General features: G+C 39.2%; 1 protein-coding gene across 1 annotated transcript; it reads left to right on the top strand.

The window, feature by feature from the left end:
• The first annotated feature begins 1,131 nt into the window (after positions 1–1,131).
• Positions 1,132–13,686, top strand: tdrd3 (tudor domain containing 3). The gene is made up of 14 exons (XM_086290393.1): positions 1,132–1,341; positions 3,265–3,349; positions 4,672–4,737; positions 5,470–5,630; positions 6,797–6,938; positions 7,131–7,202; positions 8,939–9,088; positions 9,400–9,552; positions 10,163–10,340; positions 10,938–11,063; positions 11,492–12,420; positions 12,661–12,786; positions 12,960–13,099; positions 13,415–13,686. The coding sequence occupies exons 1-13, from the start codon at positions 1,304–1,306 to the stop codon at positions 13,074–13,076; spliced, it is 2,343 nt and encodes a 780-aa protein (XP_086146519.1). The 5' UTR covers positions 1,132–1,303; the 3' UTR covers positions 13,077–13,099; positions 13,415–13,686.
• The last annotated feature ends 756 nt before the right edge of the window (positions 13,687–14,442 follow it).

Consider the following 14,442-nt stretch of genomic DNA (forward strand, 5'->3'; position numbering starts at 1 on the left):
CTTGCCCCCACCCTATCATGTGACTTACTGAAATCAAATGACTAAAATGTGAGTGGGCGTTAAGGCATCTGAGAAGGGATCTCAAAACTGGCAGACAGTTGGTGTCCTAAGCCACGCCCTCTGTGCAAAGATGGTCGTTCACAGTGGACGTAGATGGCTTCTTTCACGCCTCTTTCAAACTATCTTCTCTGTCCAAAATATGAATGTCCAAAATGTTACACCTCTCGGATGAGAGGTGAAACGTCTACAAGAAACTTAAAGAACTCCAAAATGCTTTTCTTTCCTTAGATTACTATGACCTGAATGACTAAGAACCTTCTCACAGACAAAAATCAAGACTCATCAGACCAAGCAACGTTTATGTTTCTGGTGTTTCTTCAGTTTTGGTAAGCCCGTGTGAACTGTAGCCTCAGTTTACTGTTCTTAGCTGACAGGAGTGATGTGTTACGGAGTGAGAGGTCCTCTTCTGCATAAGTCTTGTAATGAGTGATTATTTTAATTAATGTTTCAGCTTAAAGCTGTCTAGTCATTGTCCTCTGACCTCTGGCATCAACAAAACGCATTTACCAAAAGAACTGCTGCTCACTGGTTAGTTTCTATTTTATTTAGTTTTTAAAAAAAAATTATTATTATTATTTGCTGGAGCCAAAGTCACTTTAATATTCTGATGCTCAGTTTAAATGTCAGGAGATTATCTTAACCGTGTCTACGTACCTAAATGCATCGCTGCTGAATAAGATATCTGCTACAGCGGGCAACTGAACAGGTGTACCTAATAAGGTGACCAGAGTCTATATTCCCCTAAAGTTGATTCTGTTCATAGCGTTTTCAGTGGGAGAAACGTTTCATCACTCATCCAAGTGACCTTTTCGGTCTCATCTAACAGCAGGTTTCTCCAGGCTTATAAACAGTATATTTGCATAATGACTGAAACTAGCATCACTGAAGCAACAATGGGCTGGGAGGTCAGTTCCTTGATCGTTAATATGCAAATTCGCATGTCTTAGAGTCTATATTGTTTGTCATACTTCTTTTAAACGGATGTCCTTTAAACTGAATGACAAGTAGATTTTGCTTTATCATATGAAAAAAAATTATATAAAGGCTATTTAGACCCTCACGGCACTCCGTACTTGTACAGTGTCATTGTGTGACGTATGTACCGTAGAGTCGTTCAGTACTGATATTAGCGAGCTTTGTCTGGAGCAGAATATGAATTACAGGACGAGATAGCTGTTATTCCAGTGAACCCACTTTAAAACTCTTGGTGTCCTTATTGCTCCATCAGCAGTTTGGAAGCACAATGACCGATGTGACAGATTCCCTGACCAAAGAGGGCTGGTAGGTAGCATGTGAGCTAATTTCAAAGAGCTAGCTAGTACTACTAATACAACTACCACTACTACTACTCTTTGATGTTTTCTAAAAACACTATTTAGCGTACTTATAACTTAAAATTAAAGTACAAGGTTTACCTTAACACTTTGGATTTCTGTGTGTTTTTGCAACGTAATTAGTTGTTCTGGAGGCTGGCTAACAAACTAGCGAGATAAATGACGCTAGCTATGCAATACACACTTAGCATGCAATTATTACAGCGTAGTGTGGCGCTGCATTTTGCATGAACAAACAGTGATAACGTCATATGCAGGGCCAATCAAATAAATCTGAGGCTCATATTAAAGTTAATATAGTTAAAACATGCAGTGCTTTTAAAACTCAGAACATCCCAGCAGCAGTTTGCAGTAGCTAGACATGAGTGCTAGCATTTAGCCACATGCAGCTTCTAAACACTTACTGCTTCAGGTTTTGCTTACTTAATTGTTATCCCTTCTAGAGTCTTATATGTATTTAACAGAGATGAATAATAACTGTTCTGTCCGTAATGTACAGATAAACTAATTTAAAAGTGGTCCCGAGGTTGTTTACGTTTGTTGTCATGCACACCATCTGATCAGATCAAAGAGGCTGTGAACGTAACTCATGATAAAAAGAAAACAGATTTCTTCTGCTGTTTCTTCCCATATATTCAGTTTAGTTTTGGGAAGGAGGTGAGTTCGTTATCTGAATCAGTTTATTGCTAAACTGCGCGAATTGTAAAACAGTCTTGAAGCAAGCAGTTTATAAACTTCTGTGATACTGAACTATGAATTAACTGTAATAGAGTAGAATTGTAATTGCATTGTGTTGATTAGATGGGAGAGTTAATTTGACTTGTCATGTTTTGCTGTTTGAGTAGAGTTGTTTAGTTTGTGTACTGTTTATATCTTACAGTAAAATTACTTTGAGTTTCTCCCTTGTCACAAGGGGTCAGCACTAACGTGATTATAGTTTACTAAACTAAAACTAGATGCAAAACCCCCCAATTTAGTTATGTAAAATAAAGATTTAAAGAAAGACTTAAAAATGAAACTAACTAAAATCATTTGAGAACTTGCAAAATTAAAATAAATAAAAATACAGAGGCTTTGATGAATGTTTTTATAGAGACACTCTGTCTAAAAGTCTGTGACACAGTTACTTTCAAAAAGTTCTGTTTTTAGTAGTAATACGTGTACTGATTTTCCTAAACCTCGCCTCTGACATATGCCGTCCATATAATAACAACCTTATGGAACACTGAAACTAATAAAAACATATCTAAAGCCAAACATTTGCAGACAACACAAACTAAACTGAAACAAGAAAACGCACTATGGGAAGTAATTGAAACTAAACTTAGTTAAAAACAAAAAGTAAAAATGAAATAAAAATTAAAAACAAATGAGAAAATACAAAAATACAACTGTGATCCCTGCAGCAGATATCTCCACATGTTTGATTTGGCAGAGTTTTAACTGGGGTTCCCATCCTGACTCCCCCCCAAAGGAGATTATTTATTAATCATAATATGTATGACATTTAGAATAAGTATTAGCATACAAACACACAACAATTTATGGAGTTATGGAGACGCTTGACATCACAGTAAATAAATAAATACAGCATTACCTCCACATGCGTGTTATAAATTTGACCAAACTAAAAAAAAAAGATTAAAACCAAAGACGTTACCATTTGCATTTTATTTTTAATATCAGTCTTTTTTAAGAGAAAAATGTCCGCTAAAATGCAGTTTTTATTTTTTCAGTCAAGTATTTGTCGCCCTCTTTAGATAAGTTTTAGTTGATTATAATAACAGTCTGTTTAAACATGTTGAAATGAGACTGTCTGAAGCCTTTCCCAGCTTCACTTGTATTCTCTGCTCTGTTTTTCATCTTGCAGGTACCTCAGTGATGAAGGCATAGCAGAACTGAAAGGATCCGCTGAGAAAATAACACATAGTGACATAATTCGTATTGCGCTTGATGTAAGTGCAACACAAACACATATACAGAATGTTTTTACCGTGTAACACCTTGCCTTGAGTTTTAGAGTTTAAGGAAAATCACCATCATTGTACTAAAAGTTGGCATTTTTTTAACTAGTTTGGTTAGACACTACTAGTTTTTGTTAGATACTACTAGTTTATCAAACATAATAACAGAAACATGCATAAATATCTGCCAAACAAGTGAATCTAAGTAAACCTGTTGTAGTTACTCTATGCAGAACCATTCACTCATGCTATTCTATTCATCCCTAAAAGGCACCTTTCTGAGCCAGAAATAACTCATCCTTTTCCCTCTTCAATCACTCAATGACTGCCCTCTCAAATTATATCATCAATCATCATGAAACCAGGAATCTATTCATTTTAATAGTATGAAATGAATGTGGGTATTTGAATTATCTGTTAATTATAATTGTGTATTTAAAAAAAGAATTTTTTTCATTTGATACGCAGCTAAACAAAATGAAAATGTTTAAAGAGGAACCATAAACATTCATATAGGGTTCTTCTCCTAGAATGACAAAGATGCTACAGACCTGACCTGCAGTATCGAACGAGTCGAGAACACACAGTCAGTGCATTTACTGCAGAAACACTGACCTTTAAGGTTTAGCATGGAGTGCTGCGGAAAGGTCTCACACTGTACTTTTAGATATTACTGCATACCTGGTTTAATCAACTTGTAGTAAATTTAGAGTGGTACTTGTAGGGGCTTAAAGTTATTAACATTGTCAGACTAGGCATAAAAATAAATTGGAGCCACTGATGATTTGCTAGCAAAATGGTGCATTTAATTGTATCTTAATTAGAGAGATATTTTGCTACTCTGGCTGCTTTTTTTGGTTTTACCTGGAGCGCTTATTTTGTTCAGACATATTGTTTTCTGCGGTAAAAAGTGGTTGTAAAATTGGTTTGGGAGGCAGACACATTTGTAGTTTTAATGTTGATCTCTTATGGTTTGGAGGAAAAATGAAATCCTCTTTAAAAAATACAATTCTGTTAAAAAGCTAGGTTAAATAAAGTGGTGATTGGATTTAAAAAGCAATGAGCTCCAATCCTGATTCTTGTATATCAAAATTACTCCATACATTGGCGCATATACTGGTTTTACTGTTTTACTGCAATAGTGCACAGTTGCACTCTCTCCACCATGTGGAGTGAGATTACAAAAAGTGAGATTACATCTGATTGAATAGTTAAAAATGTGTTTTGTTGTTTTTGTTTCACATGTGCATTGTTTCATTACATGAATATATGATTATTATATATATTCTAATAAAGCAGCTTTTGTTTTGCAGACTGATCTTAGAACTGTTGGGCGAAAATATCTACCATCTGATATCAACAGTGGAAGAACTGAGAAGGTGAGTGGCATACATATTGCTACAACTCTGTGGCAGTGCTTAATTTATGAAACTCTATTACAAATGATGAGCTGGAGCCACTGTTGAAAGGAAACTTTAGAACTGCAGTTTTCATTATTGCCACTAGATGTCCCTAGCACACTAACAAATGTAGGTCAAGAAACCACTTCTTTGCCCATGAAAGTAAAATCGAGCAAATGGAGGGGGGAAAAAACCCAAATATCAAAACATGTAATTTTATGTGCATTTACCTCCTCTTCCCTTCAGACTCCGAATATGATACACCCCATTATACCCTGGTAATGCACTCTGCCTTGTACATATAATGCATAAATTGCGCTGTATTGCACTATACACTTTTTGTATGTAGTATTGAATGTAGATAGGATTTACACATATCTTTTCCCAGGTGTAGAAATCAAACTTTGTGCGAAGAGTCCTTACAAAAGCATTCAACAACAGTGGTCGCTGTAGCTCTAAATGTAAGCCTTGAGGCTATTTTGAGGAATAAATAAACCTGTGCTGACTTAAGTATGCCACAGGGAAAGAGGTATTGTTTTTTTTTTTTTTTTTTTGCCTTAAAAATTGGAGTAATCCTCAATACATACTGAAAACTCCTAGAGGGTTTTTCAGTATTTCGCTGTAATCCTCCTCCGCACATGCAGATTTGCCTTTCAAGCCACCTCTTTTTTTATTTATTTATTTATTTTTCTGTCTTTTGCACATGGCCAGTTGGAGGGTCCATGTGTCCTCCAGGTGCAGAAGGTGAGAAACATCTCAGCTCCTAAAGACCACGAGGAGTCCCAGGGCGCGCCGCGAATGCTGCGCCTGCAAATGACAGATGGGCACACCACCTGTGTTGGACTGGAGTTCAAACATCTGTCTAAGATCAGGTATTACAGTTTTGTTGCATTTAAAAATAACAGGCTGTAGTGTAATGTAAATATCTGTGAAAGGGGTATAAATGGTTAAAAAAAATCCTACATTTTTTTTATTTGTCTCATATTTAAAAATGGATAATGTAAAAGCTGCTTTTCTGTTTGCTGCATAGATGCAAATCGGGGGCATTCAGCTGGTTTCTCATATTTTGCAAACACATTCTGCACACACCCTGCTCCTTCACCTCCCTGTCAACATTCTCACCCCACCACATGTCTGAATTTTCCCTTTATCTGCAATTTCCTCGCCGTGGCAGCTGATCTAACAATTCTTAGCCTTAATTACATCTCCATCCAAGCTACCGTGGCCTTGGTGACTGCTGCCATGGTGACTAGCCAGTCTGTACAGGTGGAGTGGCCAGAATGTGGGCCTTGACTTCCTGATGGGAAGAGAGGAGAGAACAGAACAAATCCCCCCTTTATGAGCGGCACACACACACTGGCTAGCAACAGCGCCGGTTAGTGTTTCTTATGAAAGTGTCCGCTTTAGTGTGCGTGAGGCCATAAGTGAGAGGCAAAGAAGGATGAGCTGGATTACAGGACTGTTCAGTGTGCGAGACAGTGATGTAGTACAGAGAGATGACAATTAAGTAGCGACACTGAGGGTGAATAGTGCATTTGTATGTGATTGAATCAAGGATGACTGCCGTCTTATTCCTGTATTTGCTGCTATCATGTGAACTTCTATCATGATAGCAGCAGAAGCATCTATCCCAGAGGTTTGGAGTGAAATCCCTAATTGTTGCTTTGGCATCCGGCATCAGTAGCTGGAAATCCCTCTAAGTCCCTGTGCTTTCCTAATGAGAGAGGCAGAGGCCTTATCAGGCCTGATGAGATAGAGGGGCTTTTAATTTACCATGAGGATGGGTGAGCAGCTGGGATTATTAATAGTCTCTCCTAGCCTTGCCACCCATCTGCTGGCAATGCTCCATGTCATTTATAAAGTGGCATGGGTAACGAAATAGGGTGTGAGACTTGGTATATGCAGTAAACCCACACATATATTTAAAATTTAATAGCTTTTTAAAAAGAAATGTATAGAAATATATCATTCATACTGCGTTTCAGTCTTAATATTTTGTTTTCTCTATTACTATTTTTTATTTTATTTTGTTTTTCAGTTTTAACACCCCACCAGGAACAAAGGTGAAGCTTCTTGGTACAGTCCAGGTTAAAAATGGTCTTTTACTGCTTGACGATTCAAAAATCTCTGTCCTTGGAGGAGAGGTTGATCACATGGTGGAGAAGTGGGAACTACAAAGGGTGAGGGTCAATATTTTAATGACGGATCAGCCACTCTGGCTAAAAAGATAAAAGTCATATTTTAGTAATCATTTTAAATGTGTAATAAAGGCCTCTGCTACGCCATCATTAGCTGTTGCTGAGGTTGTATTTATCTGAGTTTTGTATTTAAAAAAAAAAAAAAAAGGGGTACCTTTATCCTTCATCCTGCAGAGTCTGGCCAAACACAGCAGGAGTAACATTGGAGCAGAAGGCGGACCTCCTCCCTTCGTGCCATTTGGTCAGGTGAGGAAGAACATTTCATAGTTCACTTAAAAAGCAAAACATCCAAAATTATATTTAAAAAAAATGTTTCTAAGAAGAACAAAAACCAGAAAGAATAACATAAAAATTGAACAAAATTAATACAGACAGGAACATTAATATGAAATGATACTTCAGCAGTGATTTAATGGAAGCCAGGCAGTAGTGAATAGCAGTAACCTCATAAATGTATGCAAGGAACTAAACACAGATCTGGCGCCAGGAGTGTCCCTATCTTGGCAATGTTCTCTCTGATCTTTTGGAACAATTACGCCTTCATGAATCTTTAAAATGTTTGATCGCTGTGTGTGTAATAAAGCAGAATTAAAAATCAAACTGTCCTGTGGCAGGTTATCTCCCGCCAGCAACATGAGGCTTAAATGTTGCATTTTTGTTAAAATAAAAAGCTCTAGTAATTGATGTAAAAGGGCAGCTGAGATTAAGCGTTGTAAACATGAAAAGCAGATCGTCAAGGTAACCACTAATAATTAGATGCTTTATTTGCTAACGTTTTTCTTTTTTTTAACGACTATTATTATACACAGAATACTTAAAGCTTTAAAAAAGACTGAGTCTGAGTCTCGGCTAGGATCACAGCTTCCAAGTGAATGCATTGGTATCAGCTTCACACTTGGATTTTGGGATTTTCCTTCCAGATTTGCTCAAGCTTTGTAAAGTTTTATGACAGGGGAGCATTTGGGACTTATTTAACAGCCTCTAGATCTTCTGCGTAACTGTATTTACTAATGCGGGGTCATTCCAGGACTTGGTGTTGAGTAAGTCTGCTTTGGGTCGCTTTAGATTGCTCTGTTCCAAGGTATTTGGCGCTGGAAAGCAAATGTGTGTGCTTGCGCTTTGCTTGGATCTATGTTCTGTCAGTTGAGTCAGTTTTACTTATTCTGGTTGCTTCTACTCAGAGGCGCTCTCACAGCATGGAGCTTCTACCATCATGCTTCACAGCAGGAATGTTTTTAAAAGTGTAGTTGTGGTGTGTTTCTACCAGACATTTTCCAGTCAGAAGAATTTAGTTTACATGGCATTAGACGGTAGACTTTTTGTCTTTTTACCTCAAGCTCTGAGTTCAAAACAGTTTTACTTACATGATGATCCTAATGATATTAATGCAGATAGATTTCCTGTTGTCTGCTAGTCATTCTCAAATCCTTTTGTTTTTGTGCCTCTTCTTTGGCTAACAGAAAATTACTGAACTTAAAAATAGTAAACTGTCCTCACTGGAAGGTGAGTTATTATGTGAGCGATAACTAAATAAGACAGAAATCCAGGCCTTCATCATTTTCACATAAGCATAATCTTGTTACTATGACGAATATCATTTTTAATACAACCTGTTATGTTAGATACCCACAAATAGTCGCAGGGTTTGATTTTTATTGAAACAAAGAGTGGCTGAACCTAGTCAAAAGTAAATATCATTGCTCCGGTCATTTGCTGGCCTGTGTGACTAAATCATCACTTGGTGCAGTCGAGGAACAGCTGCAGGAAGTGATGAGTTCCATCTCATTGGCACCGAGCCACCATCTGTAATTGTTTTGAAATTAAATACAGTTCACAGTCAAGTTTGAGAAAAACCAGATGAATTCATCTGGTTCTAGTTTGAGTCCATGAAATGTGCAATCTGTCAAGCGCACTAATTTCTGTACTTAAGAGAGCGTACACGAGTGATGATCTCTGCAGCCTTGTTCTCGCTCTCCCTGTAGAAGTGTGCAAGGAAGGATGAAGTGGATAGCCGAGAACTGGACCAGAGGAAGACCCTGCAGACTCACACTGTGGTCAAAAGCACTGACGAGAACGACGAGTTTGAAAAGCAGCGGACTGCGGCTATTGCTGAGGTGGCCAAGACCAAAGAGGTATCCAAACCTTTATCACTTGTTAGCTTTTCAGTTGTTAATTTTCGGGACCAGTGTTTTTGCCATGCGGGCAAAATTTGCTGCTTTATCGATTGCACGTCCTGCACAAGTGACTTAATTTGGCCTCAATTTAAAAATATACGCTCTTTATCGGCATACACCTCAACCTTAAGTGCCTTTGACAGTTGTGTAACTCTTCAAATTAAAAGTCATAATTACGTTGCCATTTGCAGAGTTCTGTTTCTTTTATTGTATTTTTCTCTTTGTCCAACCCTGCAGCTCTATTGATCCTAATGTTGTTTCCTTGTCAGGGCCCCCGCACATTTGGCGGTGGAGGAAATGCAGGCGGCAATTTATCCAATGCTGCCTCCTCCTCCCGGAGCCGAGAGTCTTACCAGCAGAGGAGACGGGAGGACCGGGCTGAAAGAACAGAAAGCAGACAAGATGGAAACTACAGAGAGCTGGTGAGAACACAAACTATAATCCAACACACACACACACACACACACACACACACACACACACACACACACACACACACACACACACACAAAAACGTTGTTGAAATAATGGCTTTACCTCACATTACTGAAGTCCCAATTCACTGTAACAAAGCAATTTAAAGGCTCAAACTTGCTCTGTGTTCTTCTGTGGTTTCTTTAGTCTGGTTTGAAGTCTTATTTCATGGTTCACAGATTGGGTGAGGCATCGGTTATAATATTGTGGAGATGTAAATGGATTGGAGCCCTGGTGAGGTTTTCCAATCAAGTGGCAGTCCATTTGTCTTGCTTTTTGTTGTGTCCTGCCAGTTTCTCTAGTCTGAAGGGTTTGGGTTGAAGACATTAATAGGACAGAACGTAAAATTGTAGTGTTTGACGAGGGAGTAGTGTTTGCGATCGTTTCCAACACCAACAGGCTCTCACAGGTAAAACAGAATTTAAAAGGGAGCTCCTGGGTGCGTCACACTAAACGTCTGCATTTATAACCTCGTAATTGTACTTATAATTATCATATGCATGTAATCTTCCTCTGATTTCCATACAACAAATATATTTCCTGTCATTTGTTGGGTAGGTTGACGAACGCGCTCTGAGGCACATCATGGAGATGGGCTTTAACAGAGAAGCTGCTCGACAGGCTCTGATGGACAATAATAACAACCTTGAAGTGGCACTGAACAGCCTACTGACTGGATCTTCTGGTAGCAGACCTGGCCCTGCGGCTGCAGAGTCTAACAAGCCACAACCCAGAGGTATACACACAAACACACACATACACACACACAGCCCCAGATGCACCTTTAGCCCACTTTGGCCGCATAACAATTTATGTCTGCAGAGCAAGCAGAGCCAGATTGAGGTTGGAGGAGTGATGTGGAGGTTCTTTAAATGCAATGAAAATCACCGGCAGCCTAGTTAAAGGTCCTTTGTGGCAGGGTTTTTTTTTGTTGCATTTACCAGAAATTGCAGGCACACACTTTATTGCTCTTTTCAAAAGCACACCTTAAGGTTTTAGATGGAAATTCTGTTTTAAATGCAGTCATTGCTTTGTGTCTGTTTCATTAGTGAAAATCAACCTGTTTTACCTTGAAACTTGCCCAATCACACTGAATTACTTAGATATTCTTTTTTCAAACCAGCTACTGGTACAGTTTACTCTAAAGCTATTTTAAATGTACAACACAAACTCATTAAAAGTAAATTCAGTTGAGTTCTCACGTGCAGGCTAATGCAGATAAAGTCACATACTTTATGTAGATGCAGGAGACCACAAAGTGTGCACATTCAAACTGATCGATTTAATCTTTGTCAAAATAATGTTTTGTTTTTTTTCGCTGTGTTTTCTTCAGGCAGAGGAAAGGGAAGAGGCAGGTCCAGAAATGAAGATGATCAAGAGGGAGCAGGAGGAAGACCATCTGGACCGAGCACATTGTTTGACTTTCTGGAATCCAAAATGGGTGTTTTCTCCATTGATGGTGGGTTATATTCCAAGCTGTGGAATAGTGTATTTTTTTTCTTTTTAATCATTTTGGAAAAGAGAGAGACTAAGTGTAAGGGACATAGATGTGTGCAACTTCCAACCCAGTTCCTGTGTAGTGATGACTTATGGGAGGGCCTCTGGGAGAGCACACAAATTAAAGCAAAAGTATGGCTGATGTTTGTAGCACCTTTTGAAGCCAGTTCTTTAGGAGGAATCTACTGATTTCTAACTGAGCCTTGATTAGACTGAGACAGATGGCTGTTGTCAGGTCAGAAAAACTAAGACATGTTTCTGACAACAAGACATCAGCACTGGTCTGAAATACCAACCAAGCACTTGTTAGTATTCCCTCCACTATTTTTCCCATTATTGTTTTGCCATACTTCTTAATACAGCTGATCTTTTCTTGTTTGCTTTTATCAGAGCCAAAGAGCCAGGCTCCACAGAGACATCACGAAAACAAAGGAAATTTCCACAACTCAGACTATCACACCAAAGACGCACCTCAGACCAAGTTCTCCTCGCATAATGACCATAGGCAACAAAGGAATGACAGACCGCCTCGCTTTCACAGGGACACTGATTTTCCCAAACCTGGCCAGGAGCCTCTCTCTAATTGTACAACCCCCCAAACGTCAGGCCAAGCCCAGCAGTGGAAGGGCCAGGAGAGGTGGTCACGAGGGATGTCCGATAGATCGCAAACTGACAAGAAAGAGATGCGTGACGATCAGATTTTTCCTTCTTCCTTCGTGTCTGCTTCCACTCATTCAAAAGACCTTCAGCAGCAGGTGGAGTTTAGTGGATCTTACAACCAACGGTCCAGAAATGGAGATGGTGGTGGGAATATGTCAGCGGCGTCTCATAGAAGAGGGGCACCCACATCAAAACTGAGCAATTTGGCGGGAAGTGAAGCGAACGGAAAAGGAAATAAACGTGTAGACAGAAATGAAGACTTCAACAACAGCAGGAGGAAGGGGAAGATGGAGAGGGCAAATTTGGATCACCCTGAGCGACAAAGGGATAGTGGGCCAGCAAACTTTAACTCAAAGGGAGGAGGCTCCGAAGTGGGGTCATCACAGAGTTCTTATATACCAACAGGAGATCCTTCTCATTTCCAAAATGGCGTTATAGAACACAAAAGAACTGGGCCGATCAAACCACAAACCTCGTCTTGTCCACCGAACAGGGAGCCGCTGCCCCCAAAGAGAAACAATGCTAATAACCCAGGGTCTAAAAGAAGGGGAGGTCAAGGCAAAGGACAAGGTCCTCGAGGATCAGAAAGGGGTCATATTTCTGAACACATGTGGAAACCTGGAGATGAGTGTCTGGCACTTTACTGGGAAGACAGTAAGGTGCGTCATCCCTACATGTATGAGACAGCAATAGTTAATGATTGTTGAAAACTGCTGTGTTTAAGATGTTTTCTTTTTCTTTGGCTGAGCGCTGGTTTGACAGTTAAAGTTGTTTAAAATTCTAAAAATGAATCTGCGGGATTCGTTTTGTATTGACAGTGCCTTTGATTTGTTTTTCAAAGGTTTGTATTTGAGAGTAATGAGATTTCTGTTTTTTTCTGTCTGGTTGTGTGTGTGAAGTTCTACCATGCCAGAATAGATGCCGTTCATCCATCTGGCTCCACGGCTGTGGTTGTATTTAGCGATTATGGAAATTGTGAAGAGGTCCTCCTGAATAACATCAAACCTCTTGATGCTGATGTCATGGTAAGAAAATAGGGAAACATCCATCAAACTCAGAACTTGTTGGTTCATAGTAAATGAAAGCTACTAATTAAACTGCGATCAAGTGAGGTGAGGAAAGGTGATAAAATATGAATGAGTTCTAGGTGGATTACTCACAGTAACACATCACAACTGTATCAAATGTACAATGGCAGGAGGAAGATGATGGTTACTATGACAGTTCACTAGAGTTTCGCCGCGGGGGAGACGGCCAGCCTAGACGCACGCGACCCACGCAGCAGTACTACCAGCCGCCCAGGGCACGAGATTGATGTTTCTGCATTTACACGGGCAGGTAAATAAATGAGCAAGCATGTATTTTCTTTTCACTGGTGTTTAAGCACAAACCATGAATGTGTTTTATATAAAATAAATTAGAATTTCCCATTCATTTCTTTTATTTGTGGTGGTGGGAATCTTGAATTTTGTAATAGATATGGAAAATTCAAGACTTTTATTTCAGTCACAGCTGTAAAACATCTGTTTATTTTGAAGTTGTGTGGTCATGAGATATTTTGTGAGATTCCCCAAATACAATAACGTTTGTTATATCACATAATCTGTTAACCAAACAAATTATAACTTTGTTGTCTTTTGCTTCATCCATCAGTGTGCGTGTCCCTCATCCTTCCACGTTCTGCAACAATCCAGAGTGCTTCCTGAATTTTTAAGTGTCCCGATGGGCTTGGGCATACAGGACTTTTAAAAGGGCTCGCACATCATGCAACAATAAAATAAAATAAAAAAAACACAAAACAAAACAACAAAAAAAAATCAACTGACATGAGCTCCGGTTTATTTTGTCAAGGACATATCTACTGTACATGTTGTGAAGATTTGTTAAATGGCTGCTTCAGAATAAACAGTTATTATTAGTATGTAGCAGATCTGTTTTAATGCGTTTTGCTTTTAATTATTCAATTTTAATGATGAATAAACTAATGCAGAGGTGGAAAGGAAACTTCTCCGGGGTCCTTGGATTCATTTTGACTCCGTCAATTAATTTTAGCTGAGCTTCTAAGTTAACTCGAGTTTGGGCTATTTGATGACTTGGTAATTTTTTTCAAACCTACCCTAGCAAATTTGCAAGTTGTTGTCTTACAGCTTACCTTGCCTCTGACATTTTCTCCTCTGCGAGTCCAGAGCAAGCAGCTCAGGCTAATTTGTTGTGTTCTGTGAAGCAAATCCAAATGGTAAGACAATCTCTCCCTGCTGTAATAGAGATGGTCACACTGCAGAGATATCATTTTGCACATTACAAAAGGGGACTGTACCTAGCTCTTCAAGCACTGCGCACACTCTGCTGGCTGTTTATGGACTCGAGCAGTGTGGGAGACACGTTTTGCACATGAAGAAATAATCTCCACCTTCTGCTCCAGTTTCACTCATACCAGCAGTGGGGGATAAATGGACAATTCACCAGGGTTCAGCAGAAAGGTCACCGTGTTATTCTGTATCACTAGTCCAAAGGGTTTGCTTTATTTTCCAACTGAGGCGCCAGGCAAGCATAGATGAATAATTAACAGCTGGTAATATGGAAACCTATCCACCAGAGAGGAACTGAAAGTGAAGCTCTTGACAATGTTCTAGGGGACTGACTATGACACAGTACCCAAATGAGAGGGGATTGATTTTCAA

This window comes from Aulonocara sp. 'chitande type north' Nkhata Bay, linkage group LG1 (genome assembly GCF_057382095.1).
Source record: "Aulonocara sp. 'chitande type north' Nkhata Bay isolate Kocher_YH1m ecotype deep benthic linkage group LG1, A_spYH_male_GT1.1, whole genome shotgun sequence".
NCBI classification, from domain to species: Eukaryota; Metazoa; Chordata; class Actinopteri; order Cichliformes; family Cichlidae; genus Aulonocara; species Aulonocara sp. 'chitande type north' Nkhata Bay.

Excerpts from the sequence above, each read along its gene's own strand:
- tdrd3 (XM_086290393.1), top strand. The coding sequence starts at position 1,304 with ATGACCGATGTGACAGATTCCCTGACCAAAGAGGGCTG. Across the intron at positions 7,203-8,938 it reads CCTTCGTGCCATTTGGTCAG|AAGTGTGCAAGGAAGGATGA; the intron begins GTGAGGAAGAAC and ends CTCTCCCTGTAG. Across the intron at positions 12,421-12,660 it reads TTTACTGGGAAGACAGTAAG|TTCTACCATGCCAGAATAGA; the intron begins GTGCGTCATCCC and ends GTGTGTGTGAAG.